The sequence below is a fragment of the Lepidochelys kempii genome, chromosome 10, assembly GCF_965140265.1.
Source record: "Lepidochelys kempii isolate rLepKem1 chromosome 10, rLepKem1.hap2, whole genome shotgun sequence".
NCBI lineage: Eukaryota > Metazoa > Chordata > Testudines > Cheloniidae > Lepidochelys > Lepidochelys kempii.
The window spans coordinates 78547969-78572159 of record NC_133265.1 but is presented as its reverse complement, the minus strand read 5'-3'; the positions used below and the strand labels follow the sequence as shown (position 1 = coordinate 78572159).

Below are 24191 nucleotides of genomic sequence, written 5' to 3'. Positions count from 1 at the left end.
CTCTCTGGGTGACGACCACTGTATATGAGCACATGTTCGTCTCTGGCTGGCTGTGTATAGGGTAAAGAAATGAACTCTCTTATTCATCTGTCTTGTTTCCTTGTGGTTCCCTTGTCTGTCTTGATTCACCTGTTGGCTCTTGTTTTATAAATAGATGGGAAGTTCTTTGAAGCTAGGAACAGCTTTTTGTTCTATGAATGTATAACCCCTAGCACAGTGGGGCTGTGGTCCATGACTGGTGCTCTTACGCGTTACTGCAGTACAAAATAATCATATTTGGAATGGTATTGCCAGAAACTCTCATAACTGTTTGTCTCTTTGAATGAAGCAATGCTGATCGCTAACAAACTCCATATTGCTCCACAGCCAGGCAGATGGAAATGAATGTGGCTCATTTGAACTCCATTTGCACGTATACTGGAAAACTCTGCAGCATACTCCAATTTCCAGAGTGATTTGTATAGCTGAAGAGCTTGAGCTCCCGTTTAGAGAGAGAATTGTTGTAATATGTTGCATTTGAGCATTGGAAAGCTCTTTGCTAACATTAAGTAGACCTTGTGCCGCCGCTCTGAGTTCGGTGGCATGGTATTTGTTGTGAAGGTGGGTAACCGGAGTCTCAGAGACGACTTGCCCGAAGACACATTTCAAGTCACTGCTGGGAATAGAACCCAGGACTCCTGACTCCATGCCCAGCACTCTAACCACGGGACTTCCCGTAGAGTGCAAAGCTATGGTATAATTTGCCATTCCTGGTTGTGTGTGGGCTGGGGCGTGGAAGGATGTGAAAGTGGCACTGGAATGATACACACTATGTTTGGGGGCTCACACTTTCAAACGGGCCTGCAGAGCTGCTGATCTGGCACCTTTCACCAGAGCTCATTTCATGCAACGTACACAATCAATCACAAGGAGAAAGAAGAAATGAATCCAACACTCCCCAGCACATGATATTAAAAAAACATATTAAGGGAGATGATTCTGGTTTTTATATTTCATGCCTGTGTTTGAATTCATTCAGATCAACAAAGTTCCAGCAGGTCCTTTCTAATGTGCAAGATTCATTTTTAAAGAGCCTTCATCACATGGGCCTTGTACCAGCATATCACTGGCCCAGAGCCATAGTACCGTTGCTGCAAAGCCATGGTAAGCAGCCAGGGCTTTGTGGTTCAGGGTAGCCTAATATAACAACACACCTCTGTGTAAACAAACAAGCATCCAGGTCCCTTAAAGAGCAGGAAGGGGACCTTGTGTTTTTAAATGACTAGCCCACCTGGCATCAGTAGCTCATCCAATTACTGAAAATTCCTCTCCCCAATTAACCAGCCCAGCTCTATTCTTTAGTTGGTTACAGATGGGCAAGCACAATCTATAGTTATCTGTAGACCACACACGCCTGTCAAACCTGCCGAGCTACCTCTGGATCTGATAAACTGCGGTGGTTTTCTGTTGTCAGCCTTCGCCACGCTCACAAAATTGACTCAGGTTATTTTACACCAAGTGATTAGAACGGGCTTGGTGCCAGGGCAACATTGGCTCCTGGCAGTGTTCCTCATGCTTCACTTTCCTTCCCTTCACAGCCCCTGCTGAGTTTGTGCAACACCCTCAGTCAATTTCCAGACCTGTAGGGACGACTGCGATCTTCACCTGCCTGGCCCAGGGAGAGCCTCCCCCTCAGATCACCTGGCTGAAGAATGGGCAGATCCTAGAACCGACTGGTCACATCAAACTGAAGAATAACAACAGGTAAATCAGCTGGCAACAGATTTCAGCTTCATTGAGTTGGGTGGAGGGATGACAAAAAGGTCAGTACTGACATGAAACGTACCGCCAGGGTCTGATATTGCACTGGTGTAAATCAGGAGTAACGCAACTGGATTTAATAAATTACACTGGTGTAAATCGGAGCAGAATTCTTATGTGTCGGGAATTTCCCCCATCCCTAAATAATCATTTTTGGAAGTGTGCTGTCCACGCAGACATTTATTTAGATACAGACCCAGGATCGATACGGGCAGCAGAGCAAATTAATTTCACCCATGCATTAACTTTTGAACAGAAGATAGTTGAGGCTAATTTGTTATGAAAGCCTAATCCCTTCATTTTTGACTGGGGTTGTTGAAGTCTCCTTAAGTAACAGTGACTGACAAGCCTTTGCAGTGACGCTACTTTTTGGGAGAGATGCTGACAAACTCTATCCTGTGCATTGTTGTATCTGTGTCTTAAACGCCCCATGTTCTGCTGGACAATAGTTAAAGGAGCGATCCCAAGACACTTCCATTCCTGTTCTTTGATTGCTTTTGGAGACTGAAAGCGCTAGCTTGGAGTGAGGATAGAGCAGAAGAGACTGGTCGCTTTCGTATGTGTTCCCCGAACAAGGGGACACTTGTAATGAAAGACTCTCTGACCTGCCTTACAAGAGGAAGCTGAACTGAGGGCCATTATTAGTAACAACCAAGGCTCCAATGGTCAGGGAACAGGAAGAAACACACACTTTTTCCTTTATTAAAACAGAGCAACTAATTATATAGCTAAAGGAGACCAGAAAGATGGTCTTGTAGTTAAACATTGACGTAGACCCAGGAGATCTAGGGTTCAGTTCCCGTCTCTGCTGCTGACTCCTTGTGGGAAGTCACTCAATCTCCCTAAGCCTTAGTTCCCCATCTGTAAAAAAGGTATAATGGTATTTTTCAGCTTCCACTCTTTGTCTGGCAAGCTCTTCAGAGTAGGGACTTTCTCAGTTTAACTGCACAGCTCATAGCATAATAGGGCCCCCTTTAAAAGTGGTGGTGTTTTTTTTATGGAACTTGCATCAGGGGGTTCCCAGGTTTGCTGCATCTCCGTGATTCCTACCCCATGTTTGCTCAGTTCACAAATAAAAAATGTTTTTACTAACCAGCCCTGTAAACTCAGTCAAGATCTGAGAGCCAAGTTGGGTTCTCAGCTCGCGTGTAATTACCATAATCACGAGGCTGTAGGCCAACTGCCCTCGGTGACCTCTGTGCAACTCCCTTTTTCTCAGATTCTGGCTTCAACTACACTGGTGTGGTTTTGTTGCCTTCAGGGAGGCGGCATGGGTGTAACTGAGGAAATAATTTAAAGGCAGTGAAGTTGCAAAGGTGGGCCTGCACTTTGAATGCAGGCTGTGATACAGCAAAACACGGGATCATGTGCTTTAGCATCCAACGCGTGGGCTTAAAGTCGAACATGTGCTTAAGTGCTTCTTTTGGATCAGGACCTTTGTTTAAAATCACACTGATGAGCCTGAAAAAACGCTACCCCCATCTCTCTGCTGGTTCTGCGGAGAAAAAGGCTGTCACTGAAGTAAGCAGAGGTTGCTCTGAAGACACATTGGGAGCAGCAGCAGCTCTGAAGAGCTCTGAGCAACTCAAAAGCTTGTCTCTTTCACCAGCAGAAGTTGGTGCAATAAAAGATATTTTCACACGGTCAGTTCCCAGAATAGTTTAGTCTGTACCTTTTGACCCCTGGTATGCTCAAATGCTCATGGAGGCACCCCTGTTGGAGATCATATTGGCTCGGTAGCAGATTTTCTCTAAATTTAGACCTTTTATCTCACTGGGGAACAGTGTTTTCCGCAAGGACTCAATAACTGCTTTTCCATGCTAAAATACAGTCATTTTTGTGTTGCAGAAATAATATGGTGGGATGCACTTGGTGTGAAAATTACAAGTTGACAGAACAGTTTCTATGGAAATAACTTGGAACAGCACACTATGAAATTACAGTAGCTGTGCCATCCACCTAAATTACCAGCAGAGCTTTATGGTCCCAGGTGGGATATAACTGTTACCTGTATTATCTGTATGCAGGAATCCAATGAACACAACATGGGTTGAGAAAAGTCTCTTCCTTCAGTCTTTGTCCATCAGCGAAATGTTATGGTGGCATTAGCTTCTACTTCCGGGGAGAACCATGTTTTTGGTTATTATAACTTTATCATAGGTGGCAGGAATAGCAGGCCAGGGGAGATGATTGATGAACCTGGGAAGCTGAGTAGCGGATCCCGCCTCCTCAGCCGCCCCAGAACCTGCGTGGCGCATATAAAAAACTCAGGTTCTTCTGGAAGAACTTTTGCTTTTCCCACTAGGCGGCTCGGGGTCTCAGGAGGGGAGGCACGGCACATTTCCTATTCAGTGGCTTGGGCCAGCTCGGGGAAGCTGGGGCTGGCCCAAGGCTCCTCCGGCTGCGGTGTGTGTGTGTGGAGTTCGGGGCTACAACTGTGGGGGGCGGGGGAGGGCTCCGGGGGAAGGGGGACTTGGAGCTCTGGTAGGCAGGGGAGCAGGGCCTCATGCGGAAAGGGCAGGGCCAGGGGGCTAGCCTCCCTGAAGCGGGGGTCCACCCACCGCCCATGAGCTTTATAATAACGAGGCTTTTTAGCGTTAGGTTTCTGATTGTTTTGAAGCTTTGTGAAATGATCGTGGGATGTGAGTTGGAATAAAGATAGTGAGATATTATCCACCCTAAGTGGAGTTTTCATCCCAGTCAGGTGTCTTTATAAAACTCCAGGCCCCACAGTGCCTTTGTGCACATATGCACATTCCATGAGTTGTATTACAGTGCTGGCTGAGATCAGGGCCCTGTCGTGCCTGGTGCTATTGAGGTACATAACAAGAGACAGTCCCTGCCCTGGAAAGCTTCCAATCTGAATAGACAAGGAGTGGGAGAAAGGAAAGCACTCTTAATCCCATTTTACAGATCACTGTACTGAGGCACAGAGATCCATAGATTCCAAGGCCAGAAGGGACCATTGTCTGACCTCTTGTAGAACACAGGCCATAGAATTTCCCCAAAATAAGTCCTAGAGCAGATCTTTTAGAAAAACATCCAGTCTCGATTTAAAAAATGTCGGTGATGGAGGAATTAAATTGTTCCAAGGATTAATTATTCTCATCATTAAAAATTTACACCTTATTTCCATTCGGAATTTTTCTAGTTTTAGCTTCCAGCCACTGGATCATGTTAGACCTTTCTCTGCTAGATGGAAGAGCCCATTATCAAATATTTGTTCCTCATGTAAATACTTACAGACTTTGATCAGGTCACCCCTTAACCTGCCTAGTAGGCAGCAGATTTAATATAAACAAAAGAAAGTATTTTTTCACACAACGCACAGTCAACCTGTGGAACTCCCTGCCAGAGGATGCTGTGAAGGCCAAGACTATAACAGGGTTCAAAAAAGAACTAGATATGTTCATGGAGGATAGATCCATGAATGGCTATTAGCCAGGATGGGCAGGAATGGAGTCCCTAGCCTCTGTTTGCCAAAAGCTGGGAATGGGCAACAGGGGATGGATCACTTGATGATTACCTGTTCTGTTCATTCCTTCTGGGGCACCCGGCATTGGCCACTGTTGGAAGACGGGATACTAGGCTAGATGGACCTTTGGTCTGACCCAGGGTGGCCGTTCTTATGTTCTTATGTTGTTTGTTCTCTTTGTTAAGCTAAATAGATTTAGCTTCTTGAGTCTGTCACTACGAGGCAGGGTTTCTAATCCTGAAGTCATTCTGGTGGCTCTTCTCTGAACTCTCTGCAATCTACCAACATCCTTCTTGAACGGTGGGCACCAGAACTGCACACAGCATTCCAGCAGCAGTTGCCCCAGTGCCAAATATGCAGGTAAAATAACCTCTCTGCTCCTCCTTGAGATTCCCCTGTTCATGCCTCCCGGGATCACAGTAGCTCTTTTAGCCACAGCACTGCACTGGCAGCTTATGGTCTGCGATTATCCACCGTGACGCCTCTTTTTTTTCCAGAGAAACCAAGGTTCTGTCTACTTTGCAGCTAGAGATGCACCTGCAGCATGTGTGGACATAACTAAGCTAGCTTTGATCTAGCGGGATTGAATAACCACAGCAGTGAAGCCTGATCAGCATGGGCTGTACAGGACGAGCCCACTCGGGACTCTGAGTAGGCTCTCAGGCAACTGCTGCAGCTTCTCTGCTATTGTTAATCAAGATATTTAGACCACGGGTTCTCAAACTTCATTGCAACGCGACCCCCTTCTGACAACAAAAATTACTACACGACCCCAGGATGGGGGACCGAAGACTGAGCCCGCCTTAGGCGCACCACCCCAGGGTGGGAGGGGCCAAAGCCCAAGCCTCTCCGCCCCAGGGCTTCAGCCCCAGGCAAAGGGCCTGTAACCTGAGCCCCGCCACCCAGGAAGCCCTCAGGCTTTGGTTTTTGGCCCAGGCAATGGGGCTCAGGCTTTGGCCCTGGGCCCCAGCAAGTTTAAGCCTGCCCTCGCGACCCCATTAAAATGGGGTTGTGACCCACTTTGGGGTTCCGACTCACAGTCTGAGAACCGCTGATCTAGACCACCTCTGATTGCCGTGTAGACATACCTTAAGGGTTTTGCGTAAGAGAATCTGTGACAGAATCTGGCACTGAATCCAGTTCTTTTAGGTGTCCTAGTCCAGTGCCATACCCACGAGACTATCCTTCCTCTCAACCTGAGGAAGGTGGTAAGTACCCAAAGCTTGGAGATACTCAAACCTTTGGAGATACCCACATCTTTTGGAGTCAGTTTGGCCTACCTGGGCTTGCAACCCTGGGAGATGGAAGGGACGGGACGCACCTGAGGGAGTTTCCAAAGCCACTGATCTGAGAAGTGCAGTTGTAAGTGGGTTTACAGGATGGCTGATTGTTGTGGGATAGGATGAACTGGAGAAAAGAAGTCAATGGTATGTTTTTCTGCAAGGACCCTTTCCAATGTGCCCTTTCCTTTCATTCTTGGGTGCATGACTAAGTACTGTAACCTGCTTAATTCCAGGCAAAGTCCATTTGCGATTAGGCCTTTGGATTTATCAGTCACTTGCACTCAGAAAATATTTGTCCATGTAATAATGGATCTAGAATCTAATGGTAATGAAGCTACTAAACTCCACTCTAAGCTTTTTAATTAGATTACCCGGTTTCCTGGAAAATTCATTTGGATTAAAACTCTGCTTAATATGGCTATAAAGGTCTGAATGCCCCCAAAGGGGTTTTTAGAAAAAGAATAAATCATCCAAAGTCATATTGTGCACTAATTGATTTCCAAATGTACCATATGAACAACCCTGCTCCTGAAAACGACACAGCTAGGGTCACCCATTGACAGACTAGGATTTAGAAATAGCCAAAAACTGGGGTGTTTTGGTCCCCCTCCTTCAGGTCCTACCTCCAAAATGTCCTGTTAGATTTTGGTTTTACAAACCTAAAACCAAAATGAGTTGTTCAGCTCCTGGTCCCATTTATTTGAGCCCCCCTTTCACTCTCATCTCATGGGCTGAGGAAGGATCAGTTTGTCTAAATGGATCCTGTCTTGGCCCATCTCTGCTTGGGTAGGTATTTTAAAGAAATCTAGGTTCAGGGATTTTCCCTCTTTGAACTTATTGTTACAGATCTCTGACCACCTACGCGAGGACTTCATGGTTGTCACTAGCATGGCATGGAAGGTGGGGAATAATTTCTGTGACTATATCTTCCAGTTCGAAAGAACATTTCAATTTGTCTGTGTTTCTGGCCCTGCTGTCCTCTCCTTCTGCAAGCATTTGAGTGCCTGAAGCTAATCAGAGCTTGTATTCATTAGGAGCAACTGTTTCATTCCAGTGGCTTAATATTTGCCAAAAGCAAATGTCAATTGATAGATTTGGTCCTAAATTACTATTATTATTTATTATTATCTATTTCTTATACTGTCGTAGCGCATCAGGACACTAATCGTTGACCGAGACCTTGCTTTGCTAGGCGTTGATCACACAAGTAACAGAAAGCAGGTCCCTGCCCCCAAAGAGCTTACAATGTAAATATAAGGCAAGAGACAACAGGTGGATGCGACAGCCAGATGGGGGAACACAAGGAAACGATTGATACTGGTCAGCATGGAAGTAGATTTCACAGCACACCAGCTGCCTAGCCAGGGTAAAGATCTTGTAGACACAAAGGCAGAGGAATCTTAAGGAAGACAATGAGGTGGTTTTGCAGATGTTTCCTGGGAGCTCCTCTCGTGTGGAAGGGCCTTGCACTTCCGACTGTGTTGGCTAGTTACATAGGTCTGGTATTGTTGCTGCTCCCTGATTGGTTCACTTGCATAACTACCAACACAGCACACGTTGTCCATATTACAGTCAAAGAGAAAACTCATAAAACTGGTTCGGTGGGATTTGTCCATGAGAATTGGCTTTAGGATCCAGGCCATGCAGAGGAAAGATGCTGATCATGTTCGTGCATGTAAATAAATCCAGAGTAATTCACTGGCAGTCATTAATTGCACCAGTGATTCCCTGGTACTCATCGTACTGGATTTCTGAGATGCCATAATGATGATTGCAGGATAAATGCCCAGACAGATAGAAGTGGGACTTACACACGCTGCTTGGGTGACTGTTACACAGTCATTCTAAGAGCATGAGAGAGTAAACAGAGACTCTTCGAGAGGGTAGCTGTTGCATTGTTCTTTCCACACGGTTGGGTTTCGTTCACTTTGTGCAATAATTGATCTGTGCCCCCCGACAATACGGAGCCTAGAAAATAAAGAATTTTCCCAGTCCCCAGCATGCAACAGGAAGAACTGGAATGGGGCTGGGTGTGAGAGCCTCTGGTCTCTGCTCTGCCTGCTTCCCCATCCTAGACATTTCCTGACAGCCCTCTCAGAGGTGTAGTCCTTCCACGAGTGGTTCGGATCCAAGCCAACCCTGGTAAGGTAGAATGCCTTGTGTGAAGTCCCTGGCCACAGTATCAACCCCGCCTGTTAAATCATTCCTCCTGCTTCCTTGTGGCTACCAGCTGCCCTGTGTATTTTGCACATGTTCAGTAGATTGCCCCCACTCAGGCCCCTGAGGTACCTTTTAGAAGAGCCGTGTTCAGATCTGTCAGGAACGCAGCTGAACACAGCAGGGAAGGTTTAGGCTGCATGTGGAAATGAGGCATGTAATCCCAAAAGAGCAGAGCTGTGTGTGTCCAAGGTCACAAAGCACTTATAGCTTCTTTAAGACAGTGTCTCAGGGCAAAAAGAAGATGCAGGCATAGACTAGCCTAGGATCCTGTACCCACCCTGGGAGGGCAGTAAGAGAGACCACCCAGCTCCTGGAGTCATGTGATTACATGAACATCTTGCCTCTGGTTTTTAAGAAGTGTGTTTCTAGCCTTAGGGGCTTGTGAAGAAAAGCTGGAAAATATGGACCACAAAGACTTAAAAAACAATAGCAAATAAAATAACCCCAAATTTGTTGTTTTTAAAATCTCTTGATGGGGTCGGGGGGGAAGGGGATTCATGGTTCTTGAATGCTGGGGGGTAACCATGCTGGATTTTCCTTGTCTTGTGGGTGAAGTGCAGGACAAGGAGTCAAGAGATCAAAGTTCTAGGCCCAGCCATTCCACAGGATTACTGTGTGCACCCAGGTTGTGCACTAGAAATGTACAGATAATGTGGCAAGTCATTTGAATGCTGTGCCTTGGTTTCCCCTTCTCTAGAATAGGGGTGATAATATTTCTCCAGGGTGTTATGATTAATTAATGTATGTGAAATGCTCTGACATCCTCAGGCAGAAGGAGCTGCTGTATAAAGGTACGAAGTGGTATTGTCTGCGGTAGACATTTGTTGAAGGAAATATTCCCACCCTTATTTCCCTTCTCCTTTTTGGTTTCTTACAACCTCCTAGGGAGAGTCATTTAAAGACGTAATCTTGCTCCCATTGAGGTCAATTGCAAAACTTCTGTTCACTCCAGTGGGACAGAGGCAGTCCCCAGATCAGTGCCAGAAAGGGAGGCTGGCGTTCTTTAGTGACCCAGTCCGGTAGAAGCCATCTATAGGAAATTCTATTCTGAAGACTTTGCAAAGGGCATCATGCAGTTGAGAAGAGGCCCGTTAGCCTCTGGAAGTCTAGATCATCCTGAGTCATGCCCCGTATGGGCTGCTTCTGCACAAGGAAAGCAAACCACAGGCCAGAGAAACTTCTGAACCTCTTTTGTGAGTTAACCACAGGAGGCAGCAGCCAGACGGCTAGCACAGAGGATAATGCACTTCAGTTAAGAAGCATTGTATTTACATTGGCTTTGACTCGCTTTCCTGAGATCATGCTTTAAAAATATTGCCTGATATACTGGAATTACTGAACTTTCCTGATAATTATATCTGAATATGCAAATTATAGGCTGGGGAAAGAGGCGGGTGTTCAGACCCTATCTCCTCTTGAGGGTATTTCTCTGCCCATTTGATCCTTCAAGGGAAAAAGGGAATCAGTTTTAGGCTTATTGTATTCTCTGTTCTCCCTCCCATTTCTCTCCCTCCGTTCCCACCCACCCCACCCCACCCCGCTTCCCAACCAAACAAGGGAAAACTAGCCTGGAGCTCTTCCTGACATGTGCCAGTCCCAGCCCACATTGATCTCCTAAGACAGGAGTAACTAGGAGTTCAGGGCCACATTGTATTGTGGTCTGAATGTAAAACAAAGAAAGGCCGCTTCAAAGGTGTTTGGGGTTTTTTTTTCCTGGTACAGAAGGACACACCTTTGACTTTGGGGCCATTTCCTCTTACGGCTTCCCATGCCAAAATCCTATTGAAATCAATCAGAATTTTGAGTAAGAATTGATGGCAGGAGGTAGAGCTTGGTCATACAGAATTGTCCAGATGGAATATCTGGACTAAACTCTGTCTTATGGAGGATCCCAGGATGAGGCCTGAGTCCCTTTGGAGGGATGTATGCATGTGTCCTTAGGTACCAGGTGGTGGCTAAAATAATTGGAAGAGAAGGAAGGACTATTAGGGGACATGTGACTTTAAAATATGTAATTGGTGCCCAGAATAAGACCGTCAACAATTTTCCCAACAAGAGAATTTGACTCTTCTTGAAAATTGTTCGAGCCTCATTTTCAACCCGTGATATCAGAGTTCAGGATGTTGGAGAAACACCGAATTTATAGCTGGGTTTTGGACGGATGAAAAATTCTATCCCGTGGGGTAGGTGGAAATGACTGCTCTTTATGACTGAAACCTCAGCAGATTGTGACTTATTATATCCCTCGGACCTGTGCCTTACTGAGCCAATTATTTTAGTGATCTTCATGCATGGTATGGGGCTCTGGACACACTGATTCACTTGCCAAGCAATTTATAGTCTTTTTACATAGTCAAATGACCTTTGCAAGCTAAGTCCAAGAAATACCCTTTCCATTCCCCCATCTGTAAAATGTGAATTCTAATTATTTTATGCTCTGAAGAGCTCTTAGTCCATTTAAGATTGTCCAATGCGATGCCCTCTCGAAAGGAGGTGGTTCTGTTTTGAAAATGCCAGCTGTGTGGGAACAAAATATCTGATCAATGTTTAGCAAAAATCAGAGGCAATTCTGGATCACGGATAATTGTTAATGAAAAATGCATGAAGGCCCAGGCCTAGGGAATTGTGGGATTTTCCATCAAAAGCTGTGAATAAAAATCACTTTCCCTAAGAAGTAAGACTCTTGCTATGTGATCCCTTTCTCAGACCATGGAGCCCATGTTTGTTGGAATGATTGTATATTTGACCAGCTCACTGGAATTTGTTTCATCTGACAAACATAGGGCTGAATTCTGCTCTTGGAGCCGCACAGTAGATTGCAGCTCTGATTTGCTCACCCTGCATGTGCAGATTCCAGTACGGGATACAGAACAGGTAGAGCGGAATCTGCATACATAGTGCCAGATCCTCAGCTGGCATATATCGGTGCAGCTTCATTGGCTTCAATGGAGATGTGCCCCTTTGTACTAGGTGAGGATCTCTCCCACTCTGCCCTGATCTGAGAGTACACATTCACCTACAGAATTATTTCAAAAAAAAGAAAAGGAGGACTTGTGGCACCTTAGAGACCAACAAATTTATTTGAGCATAAGCTTTCGTGAGCTACAGCATCCGATGAAGTGAGCTGTAGCTCACGAAAGCTTATGCTCAAGTAAATTTGTTAGTCTCTAAGGTGCCACAAGTCCTCCTTTTCTTTTTGCGAATACAGACTAACACGGCTGCTACTCTGAAACCAGAATTATTTCAATTGATCGTGATCAACAGTACATAATTGTGTAGTTTGCAACAACAAAAGTGCGACTGCTCCTTAAATAGTTCCAAACCCACAGGCTGGAATGGTTTCCCCAAGGGTGGAAGGGGAAGTATAATGCGTTACTGGCAAATTCCGACACTTGTAGTCAGTGCAATCTGCAAGAAAACGTATCGCCGCCATGGCAAACGGGTGGTTCTTTTGGACGGTAGAGGTGAGCTCGCGCACTTTTCAAAATCATGCATTTGAGGTTGGTAGATTGAAATATACCAGGAGAGGGTGAGGCATGAAATAATAACAAAATTGCCACTATGAAAGGTTTATTGCGTTTCATCATTTGACCCAATAAGTGTTCAGTAGGTTCCAGGGGGTCATTTTCAGGCTAGAAATAAATCACATTCAGGGGTTTATGTAGCTAGGCTGCATTGCCATAACAGCAAGTAACAAAGGCCAACATCTGCAGAGAAGGCAGGCTCTAAACATTGATTTTTCAAGACGATTTTATTTACAAAATGGTAATTAAGGGATTTCAATTATTCCACTGAAAAGGGGCATCAGTACAACCCAGGGCTCAGGTGGCTTTTGCTTTCACAGTGACCTTAGCTTATGAACTGTCCCCCTTTAAACTCTGTTACCTTTATGTGTTGAGCTCCTGTTGTCAATATCCCTTGAATGACTTACTACATGAGTGGTGTGTGTTAAACCCTCATCGGAGAAAATAATACATTGTAAATACATGTAGAGAAAGTTTTGTTCCTTCTCTTGGTGCTGAATTCCAGTGCATCCACCGGATTTCATTCTAATAGATGTCAGTCCCCATCCACCTGCTATTGTATACGCTGCATTGTCAGCTTTTGGATATCAAATGCAAGCAAGCTACCTATTGCTATGGCTGAGTAGAATAACTGCCCCTTGCAGGGGAGTGAAATAGTTCAGTGGCTTGTTATGAAAACAAAGAGGGGTTCATGGTCCCAGCAAGATCCTGCTGACATGACTGAACTGTGTGCACCCATTTGGGGAACAATCAGGCCCCTGTGTTTCAAGTCTTGAGGGCAGTTGGAGAACTTCACTGATTACAGGTCGAGGGAGCTGCATGCTAAAGTCTGTTAGTTCCCAGAAGCATGAAAAATAAGGAAGAACAAGAAGGTGGAGGGAGGGTCTAGATGTTAAGCGGCTGCTCCTCACTTAAAGATCATTTATGGGTTTGATTTTGTTTTGAAGGAATATGTAAAACCTGCTCTGCAACCCAATTGCCTCTGCAGCATGGGGCGTAGAATCCCTCGAACAGAGCACAAAGCCAGCAGTGGGGCATCATCATAACTCAGTCTCCTCTGCCGTGAGCAGGGATCATGCATTAGGGTCAGGCGGTCATATCCCACAAGATGGATTTGCAGCAATTACAGGGCAGCTGACATTGATGGACCTTGGTCTTTCCCATCTCATGTGTCTCGATGATTATTTTGCTGCTGCTGTGATTTTTCTCAGTGGTCCGTTCCATCTAGCTGGCGTATTAATAACTTGCTGATTCAATGTTATAACTCACTCTTGTGTTGGTTATGTATGGAAAACAATACATTTGTAGAGGGGTCCCTTGTACAGCTCTGCGTGTTCTCCCGTTCCTCCTTTTATATCTTAACCCAGCCCCCAACACACACCCAAACAGACATAAGAACTGTTCTGGGTCGGACCATGGTCCATCTTGCCCAGTGTCCCGTCTCCAACAGTTTCCTGTACCAGAGGTTCGGGAGAATGTACGGAACCCACCTTCTGGAAGTCACAGGTTTAGGGTTTCCCCGGTATGGAGTTGCGTCCCTGACTATCTTGGCCATTAATAGCCATTGATGGACTTATCCTCCATGAGCTTTTCTACTTCTTTTTTTATCCAGTTATACTTTTGGTCATCACAACATCCCATGGCAATGAGTTCCACAGGCTAGCTGTGCGGTGTGTGAAAAAGTGCTTCCTCTTGTTTGTATAAAACCTGCTGCCATCAAACTATGTAATCAAGAAAAACCTGTCATTGGCCATTGTCTGCTGTTTAGAGCAGGGAACCAGGAATCAGGAAGCCACTGTGTTGTCAGCTTCTCTGCTGGCATAAGAAGACACAAGGCCACAGAAGTGAATGGAATTGTACCTTCTGACATCAGCGGTGAACCTGGCTGCTGAGTTCTGTTCCCAGCTCTGACACTGACTTTGGACAAGTCATTTAAACTCTCTGTGACACACGTTCCCTATCTGTCAAATGAAGATAATCGTGCTACTCACCTCTGTAAATTGCTTTGAGATTAGTGCCAAGTATTGTTAGAGATGTATCTTAATTGCAACACTGGCTCTAAGTGAAACTCCTTCAGACATTGGGAAAGCTCCGATCCCTACCCAAACTTTGCAGCTCAGGCCCTTCTCTTTAAGAGGGACCAACTGAAACCAATGATCCAAGAGCCCTTGAACTCTGGGAAGTTTGGAGTTGGGTTGGGATTTAGATCTGAACCTGCAGGTTGGACACTTGTAATTATTATTATTTATATCTATATCCACAACAGTAAAATCCTAAAGAACCCAAAGGGCAGTTTGTGTACCATGAGTGTGTGCACATTACATACTTGTGTGTACTTTACATGCACATGCAACTGTGTGTATGCTTGTGAGAGAAAATACATTCAAAGTGAAGGTTAGACTGTTGGTGTGCTGAGACCACTGCCAGTCCTGCTGACCTGGATTGTCTCATTGGTTCCTTGAAGTCCCATGCATTCATCTCTTGTTTCTCGTCTTATACTGCAGGCCCTTTGGGGCAGGGACTGTCTCTTTGTTCTGTTTGTATAGCGCCTAACACAACGGGTCCTGATCCATCATAATACAAATAATAAATCATAATAATAATGAAATGGGCATGGATTGAAACTATATCACTTTTTAAGGCCTTGACTGTGGCTTCTGGAGTATGTGGGATGCAGCTTGCTATCTCCTCCGTGGCCAACCAGTTCTGCTGCCTTGGGGCTAGGATGTGGTGGAGCTGAAGCCCTGTCCCCTCGGCGTGTTGTGCACCCCCTAAGGAGTAGGGAGCAGCAGTCCCTGTTTTCACTTGAAATAGACTGGAATTCTGCCTAACTTATGTGGGCAACCTGGGAACGGGGAATTTCCTTGCTCCCTCACCCCATATGACGGTCAGGCAGAATCTGGACCTATATCCGTAAGACATTCAGATACCCCGTTGATGAGCACAGGACAGCTAGATATGGAGCCTCTCTATCTAGATATAGAGCCTCTCTACTTGCCCATTTTTAATGCATTGGTCCCTGTGCTATCTGGGCACCACTTTTGTCCTCCATCTTACTCCATCTTACTTATTTCTCCAAAACGCCTGTTACAGGAGTTTGGAGAAATTGTGGTAGGTCTGAGCCAGGCTCCAATTGCAGGAATTAAACCAGATCCTAGCCAGCCAGAAAGAGGGTTACATCGTGTTCTACTAAATATAAATCCATAGAGCTTAAAGCCAGAAGAGACCATTCTGGTTATCTAGTTTGACTTCCTGCACAACACAGGCCAAAGTCTTTCACCTAGTGGTTCAAGCATGAAGTCCATCATGTCTGGTTGAGCTAGAGCACATTGTTTAGAAAGACATCCAACTCTGAGGTAACGATTTCAAGTGATGGAGAATTCGCCTCGTCTCTTAGGGCAGTTCTTTCATTAATTACCCTCACTCTTAAAAATGGGCACCTTATTTCCGGTCTGAATTTGTCTAGCTTCCAAATGTGGGACACCTTTGGAACAACGTCACCACACACCACTCCAGGCAAAAGCTTCTTTCTAACCATGCTGGCAAGTGGCTGAGAGACAGTTATTCATCTGTACAGTCATCTCCAAGACAGACCATCACAAATACAGTCATGCTGGCCATAGCATGTGGTCAGAAACTTTTTGAATGGGTGATTGCCATGCATCTGAATGCTGACTGGTACATTCCTGCCACCAACAAAACTGAAAAGGCTCCCACAACTAGTCACTCTAATCTCTGCGTTAGTTACATCGCATTTTCTCCTGATCAGGAGCGAACCTCTTTTTGTATGTGTGCACATGCTGATACCTTTCCAAGTAGGCCCCTCTTTTTCTTTGTGCCGCTGAAGCAGTGAAGAGGTTTCCTTCACTTTGGAAAGCTGAGCTCTGGTCACTGGCCTAGACCTCTGACCCGAGTGAGATCAGTCATCTTGATTGCCTGTGAACCAAGAGACAGCTTGTGAATATGCTGCTTTTGAATAGCTGAGGCCTCCTGTTCCTCTCCACCCCCACTTCAGATCGGCGTGGTGTGAATTGACAACAACGCAGCTCCCCACTTTTATGAATGCCTGTCAGTGCATTGTGCAAAAATTTGATTGAGCTCTCAGCTCACTGAGCATCTTTAGTGGCCAGCAGAAAGCGTTCTGGCATCTCATATCGTCTGATGCGTTAATGTTGCCATCAGTCTGGCAGGAGCGGAAAAGTTTTCAAAGAGCAGATGTCCCGACGTGACAGATTTTCTGTTCACAGGGAGAAATAAAGGGCACTTGCATATTTCAGGCATTTCGAGCCAGAACCACTCTGCTGCTGTGTGAAGGGGAGGGGTATGTCACATAGCAGCTAGACATTTTGCTTTTGTTTAAGCTTCTTAATAAAAAAACAACAACAAACCTTTGGGAAACAGGGCCAGATTCTGCCCCAAATGACACCTGCTGCAGCCTCACTGATTTTGATGGGGATTCACAATGGGCAAAAGCAGGCAGAATTGGTCCCATAAATATTTAAGAGGCAAACTGGAGCTTACCAGTGGCCTCTTCAAGGAGCAGAGCCTCATATTTGACGAATTATCATTGACTTGCTGCTAATAACCCCCTTAGAATTTAGGCATGATAGAGATTACCATGGTGTAGGCGCGGCTGCTGGAACAATTTGTATCGTCGGGGGGCTGAGAGCCATTGAACCAAATTGTAAACCCTGTGTATGATGGAAACCACTTTAAGCCAGGGGGTGCTGCTGTACCCCCAGCACCCCTAGATCCAGCACCTATGGTAGGTGCTTCCACCGAGGATATACAGGGTCTTGACAGTCCATTTGTGATATCTGCAGGTCAGGTTGTGTTGTTTTTTTTTTCTATGTGAGTGTGTGTGCGTGAGAGAGAGAGCGAACCTTATTTTGAGGTTACTAGTTCCTTATATAATTGTACCTTATGGAAGTCCAGCATTTTTTTCCTAGGATAAGCACTCTGCCTGCTTCTCTGCCCTCAATTTCTACACCTCATTAAAGTTTTTAGGTGTTGCTGAAAATGTAATAATTGTATCGACCCACTGTCTGTGACCTAGTTCAAAGTAACACAACATCTGTGGCCTCTGTCGATCATATTTAATGGCTCTCTTTGACCCTAATCATCTACCACTCACAAACTCGCACTTATAAACCTCCAGGAAAGAAAAGTTTTAAAAAGTCTCTAAGACAGAGGTTTTAGCTGCATGCTGTTTTCAGTGTGCGCAGAATCTTATTTCTTCAGACATGACAGTCTGCTCTAGGAATGTGAGCTGCTGGTGTAAAATCTCACAAGCTACAACTCAGTTAGAAAATTTAGTTATTTCATATGGCAGAACACAGTGATATCAGGGTCCTATTGGTAAGGCATATGGTGCCTGTGAAATATCACAGGGTATGCCTACCCAGATCCTGATCACTTAGCATCCCCAGGGACCTCTTGGACTGGAAGTTCTAGCATCTGGATAACATGGTTTGGTTTAAAATGGCAGCTAATCACCTCACACTTTGCCCTCTGAAATGCTCTCTGAATACAGGAGAAAGGGTCAGGTATACAGCGGTTATCTCACAGCAATTGTGTTTCCTGCCCTATTACTCTGCTAGCATTCTGCTAAAATAATCTGCCAGCAGACGTGTTGAGACAAGCCTCTTTCTAATATTGAAACAGCCAGAGGCAGATCCAGTTTTAATGGAGATAATATAATTTCATCTTGACTGACAACATGACGCTGGCTGGAGAGTAGGCTGTTTTCCATTGGGGGAAGGGAGATCTGGGTCAAATTCAAGGCGCTGGTCCTATTCTTTAAGGTCCTTCATGGGCAAGTTCTTGGCTACCTCAGAGAGTTTCTTTCCATTCATGACTTACGGGACAGCTGCACTTATCAAGAATGTTGATGCTGTTCGTGCCTGGGATGAGACTTCTGGTAGGCGGTGGTAGGGGTGCAGGCAGAGAGTTCTGTGGGTCTCTCTGCTGGAGATGATCCCAAGTCCTGCTCTGTGGCTGTGCAAAGGCCACCTTCTTATGCAAAAGCCTTCCTGCAATGACAGGAGTCAAAGAACAAATAAATACGGAAAACACCTCCAGGGAAGAGTACCTAAATCTAGCCATGATGAACAGGATCCATGATGTGATTCAGATGTGTTGTGATTCTTATTCCTGTATGCTGCATCTAGGTACTAGACAGATGGGTACGTTGTAAAAAACGTAGAGAGAGACAGTTCATGAACACTGAGGTAAATCAAATAACCCCTCCAAGCCAGCATTGAGGAGTTTTGGCAGACCATTCTTGGCCAAGCCTGCCACAGCTCGAGCTGTACCTGTCTGTGGCTAGAGACAGACCTCAGCCCCGCACTTTTCACCAGCACTAACGATAAAAGAAACAAATGTTTTTAATTTCAAATTCAACCTGTGATTTGTATTGCTTTACTCTTCAGACTCCACTCTGAGAACTGCTATTGCTCAGCTTTTATTATATTGCTGTTCTTCTGTGACACATTCGAGACCACCAGCGTTTGACTTAGGCAGTAAAGTATTTCACCGGTAAAGAACAATAAGCTGCCTGCTCTAATCTACACAGCCTGTTTAGCATTACGACAGGCGGCCACAGGCGGGACTTGAATTGGATGCAGTGCTCTGATCCCTTAGGCAGAATAGGCCCTCGTATTAAGGGTTGTAACTATGATCTTGGCTTGAGGTTCATCTGACTTTTTGGGGGCACTGCATTCTTGGTAGAGTGTGCATCCGAGGCTGTGGAATCTCCCACCACCAGAGATCAGCAAGATCACCAAGCCCTACCATTTCTAGGTTATGATGCTCAACCCTCTTTCCCGCAATAATGCAGCTGCAAAAAGACCAAATCACATTCTTTTGGAAGACAACCCCCGAGTGTGGGTCCACTCAGGGCAGCAGAGGAGTCGAGGGAGAGGTGGGGAGTTTTGATCTCTTTTGCTGACAGTGTTGGTGTAACTCGTTTAGGTACCTGACACCTAGATACTGCTGGGATTGGTGAATTAGATACGAGTTGGAGGCTCTTTCACATGCCATCTGGTGCCAAGGCATAAATTAGAAACTGGCTGATTGCAGACCCTGGGATTAGATCAGCATCTTCCCCTCTGGTGTCATGCGATTTCCTCAGCTCGTTGCAACAGAGAGCTGGCTTTTTGTTTTCAGAAGGCTGTACACATGGCGGAGAGCAGGGCACGAGGTACAGGTCTGGTTAAATAGGGGCCAGTTCCTAATGTTTTCAAAGGCTCCCCACTACAGGAAACTCTCAGGGAAGACATCCAAACCACGGACCATCTAGAGTAGTGGTTCTCAAACTAGGGCCACCACTTGTTCAGGGAAAGTCCCTGGTGGGCCGGGCCAGTTTGTTTACCTGCTGCATTCACAGGTTCGGCCGATCGCTGCTCCGACTGGCCGCAGTTTGCCGTTCCAGGAAGTGGTGGCCCTCGTTTGAGAACCACTGATCTAGTGAACCACTGCCCTCTAAGAGCCTTCTCTGGTGGGGCAGCTTTGATTCATTCCATGTCACTGGAAGCCACAGAGTGGATGTCAGACTTGGACATTGACCTTGAGTGCTGTTTTGCAAGTGGCCATATGAAAAAAGAAGGCTATAAAGTCTGCTCCATCGATCTGAGCAGCCAGCCCAAGAACGAAACGAAAGGACAGTGAGGTGTGAACAGAGCCAGGGCACTGCTCCCTCCCCAACCCTGACTTCCCACTGCCCTCCACTGTCTCTCTTCCTACATTTAAACTGTATATTAAACCCAGCGGTAAGTCCGTGGAAGCTAAATGCTTCCCATTGTTTCTGTGTCACTTTGTCTGCAATCGGGAGGTTCCGCGCTCCCCTCTGCTTCAGAGCCAGCCTGGATAAGGCTGTTCCTAGGTACACAGATGCCCAGCGAATTCATAAGAATAATCCCAATATTGATGCTGCAGACGGAAGCAGCATTCGTGCTCCTTTCTCACATCTTCTGTTTTATGGAAAGCTGCAAATACAGCTTTTGAATTGCATAATCCCGCCTTTGCACCATCTGTCCTTGTGGAAATCCTCTCTTGTTGACACAGTTAAGCTACAAGTTGGGCCTTCTTTCCCCCCTTTCCTTTTTCATTTAATCAGCTATATTGAGCCTATGGCTATGAAGGGAGTTTACGGTTTGATTCACTGAAATCACCATATCAGCTGAAACCGTCCTATTTCGTATTCCATTTACAATGTTTCCAAGGAAACAAAGGCCTAGGACATAAATAGATGGCTGTTAAACATTTGCTCATGTGCGCCAGTCCTGATGATTTGCAAGGCAGAAATATGAATGTTAAATCAACAGCAATAATTGATTTTAATACAGGAAGACCAATATTTTGTTACAATTAAAAGAATCATTCATTATGATATACAATCAGACAATGTTGGGTTATTTGTAATTTACACTTTCTACTTACGGTTTTTCACTGACATAAACAATGTGCCTGATTCTGACCTTATACTTAAAGTCATGTAATTTCATTGACTTCAGCAGAGTTACTCCAGATTTTCGCCAGCGTAACTGAGACCAGACTCATCCACAATGTTTCTTTATCTCTAACGTTCACCCTCATGTAATAAAATGTTTTTTTTTAATGCCATGATCTGGTAGTAAATGTGGATTTGGTTAGATTGGGGGCATTTCTTACATACCAAAGGGTCTGTGTGTGTGTTTGTTTCTGCTTGAGGAATCATTTATTGCATGCTGACTTTGACATATACTGTACAAATGTCACTGAAACCCTGAGACATTATGATCCAATGAAAGTTTCTGCTAAGTTACAAGTGAGCCAACGCAAAACCATTCAAAACCTGTCAAATGTACTGAACAGAACTCAGGAAATCATCATGAGAACAACGAGGCAAATAAGCATAAATACAGTGCAACAGGTATGCGGCCACCACAATGTATAACTATATCATGTGATACATTGGTAAGCAGAGTTTACGTACAATTATGAATGAACAATGTCCTGTGTGAAAATATATACCCTGCAGGATTTTGTCAGGTGATGAGAAACATCCAATAGAACATGGTAAGTTAAAATGCCAGTTCAAAGGTTAGTAAAAATATTTCCAACATTGTCCAGTCCTGGCTGATGTAAATGTACAGGTAACTTCCCAACATCAGCTAGGGATGGGGCTCAGGCACTGGGTTTAGCACCATGTCTGAGCTTTCCCAGAGTGGGTGGCTGGATCTGTGCATTTGGTTAGGGCTCATCTTCATCAGAGACTTATGTAAGTTACATCAATGGTTTAGAATTTGCCCTTGATTGTGAGATAGAAATGGTGTGAAGATGCCATACACTCTACCTCTCCCACCATATTGAAATGATTTCATAAACATGTTCTTCTCCCTTTCATGCCTTCCCAGTCAAGGCCCCATGCTGTGGGAACCTTCCTCCCCCACAGAGAGGAGGCTGGGATGGGACACTTCCAGATCCCTTCTGTACTTTTTTAGCTGGCCAGAGGAGTTTGCTGGAGTCATTCACCCACCGGGGACCGAGCGCCTGACTCACTCCCCGGACCCCTAGTCAATTCCTTTTCCACTTGAACTCAGATCTTCATGTTAGTGCCTGACATCGGCCATGAAGATAACTTGTGGATGCTGTTCAGAGAGGTTTGGCTCTATTACGAGCCTCCGGTGGTCAGTATTTACAGTGGCTAGTGTGACCGATTGATAAAGTGGGGGCCAGTCAGTGAGATTTCTAAGTGGATGGATATTCCCTTTAACTCTACTTACATTCCTCCACACACACAGGGCTGTGTTCTCTCATTGATGAGTTCAAGTAAGTCCATTTAAGGCTAATGGAAGGTAACCTTATATATAAGTATTTTAGCATTCTAGCTGTGGTCCAAAACACTTCAATTTACAGCAGAAATTACAGTTCAACCACAATTTACAGCAGTGATTTGTACTAGTACCATCTCTTATTTTTTAAAATAACTGTTCCAGTATTTGCTCCCAGGCAACATATTCTCAAGCTGAGCGTAGCAGGAATTTACATCTTCAGAGCAGGCTGAAAAAAGCATCAACTTCCCTCTTTTTTACACAATAGTAACTGGGCTAATGCAGTTATAAATATATTTTGTTTGGCACCTTCTTGAGCTACTGCATCAAGGTTGTTAGAAGCAACTCCAGTTTATTTGAGCTTCAGAGGCTGCCTGCCAGTTTCTATTAGGTAGCAGAGAGAACATTGTAAGAGTACAGTGACCCTGGGTCTTTGAAGGCTGATGTATTGGATATTTACTTTTAATCTCTTTTTTTTGTTCCAAACTTGATTTTTGAGGAAATATGTAAGAGCTTAAAAGACCAGACCATGCATTGTCTGCCTCCCTTTGAGAGCTGAAAGTTACTAAAATGCTGTTTTGAACAGTAAATAGCAAAATAGGCAGGTTGCTAGTAACAAGTGTGTCCTCTTTTCTTTTCTTTTTTTCTTTCTGAAATTGATAGTTGCTGGCTCTGTTTGTCTGAATCTGGGCAGCTGTTCCACTCCATTGGATATGAAATTGTCTCAGTTATAAATGGCCCTTGTCATAAAACCGTGCAGTTCTTGAAGCAGCAATTCACTTCAACTACCTGAGGTGTAAATGGAATCTAATTCTTCGTATTACCACCTATCTAACGAACAACCATCCTCTCACGCTGGCAGGATTGGGGCACTAGCGTCAATGAACAGAGCCACCAGCATTTTAGAGATTTGGAGCATGACCGGGCTTTTTCCCCCTGCTGAAATGGTTGTGACTGAAAGCCCCTAAACCAAGAAGCAGCCCCCCCCCACCCCATCCCTGCAGTATGTTTGAAGAGCAGTTCCAATGATTGCAGTATGAAATCGGTGCTTTCAAACACCAGCATCAGAAATGCACACGGAGGTTTTGTGAAAACCAGAGAACAGGCTCGCAGGCTTTGGATTTCGGTTTGAAATGATCAGGCTTTTCAGTACACAAAGGCAAAGGATGAAGCTACAGCCCCGCAGGATAAGTGGGCTAATCCTAATGTTACCCTAAGACTGCTATAATGTGCTATAATACAATTACAACATCACCAGAGGGCTTTCTGACTGGGGTTGATTAGACTTGGCTTAAATTTCACGGGCTTTGCCTTTGTCAGCTCATTGTTGGTAGCTATTTCGATAATCCTTCCTAGCCAAGTTAATATCATGTGAATAGACACAGGGACCAAGCAGGTGTAGGGCCCAACTCTGCAAGGCACCAAGCACCTTTAACAGCTGAAGTTGGCACCAGCTGAGCTCAGCATCTGTCTCGAGGCTCTTACCTTCTTGAAGAATCAGGTTCTTCAGTGAGACTAAAATCTTACTGAAAGTAGGGCTCAGAATTCAAACTTTCCCTGTGCTGTCTTGCATACTCACTCTGCTGAACTCAGATTGCTTCCCTCCCTCATGACCATTTGTGATCATGAAGCACCATTCTCATCTCTAGGCTGAAATAGCAAATGACTGGCAAATATCTCAGGTATAAAGAATTGTGCTGAAAGCAACTCAGCTGAGCTTGGGGGGCCAGGGCAGATTAAGATTCCACTGAGAAAAGGCAGGTTCTAAGCAAGAAGATGAACATGAATCAGATTTGAGAATGCCACCTCCCTACCCTTCCTTGATACTTGCCTGTTTATACAGCCGAGGATTGCATTCTCCCGCTCTGCCCCACAGCATTGCACTGGGAACCCATGTTCCATGACCCCTAAGTCATTCTCACAGACACGGCTCAGTGTAGGACACAGTTGCCCATCCTATAACTGCGACCTATATTGTTAGTGTCTCATTCTTTCTCCACAGCCCAGGGGCAGCAGCCCCTCGGGGTGTGCCTCTTCCCTTCTAACTTTAATTAGAGGTGTCCACAATCTCTTTAAT

General features: G+C 45.1%; 1 protein-coding gene across 1 annotated transcript in view; it reads left to right on the top strand.

Annotated features, from left to right (window-relative positions):
• The window catches only part of IGDCC3 (immunoglobulin superfamily DCC subclass member 3), a 258903-nt gene that overhangs the window by 133355 nt on the left and 101357 nt on the right, over positions 1–24191 (top strand). The window contains exon 7 of the mRNA XM_073304657.1: positions 1578–1743. Coding sequence (XP_073160758.1) covers positions 1578–1743 — 166 coding nt within the window. The remainder of the gene's footprint in view (positions 1–1577; positions 1744–24191) is intronic.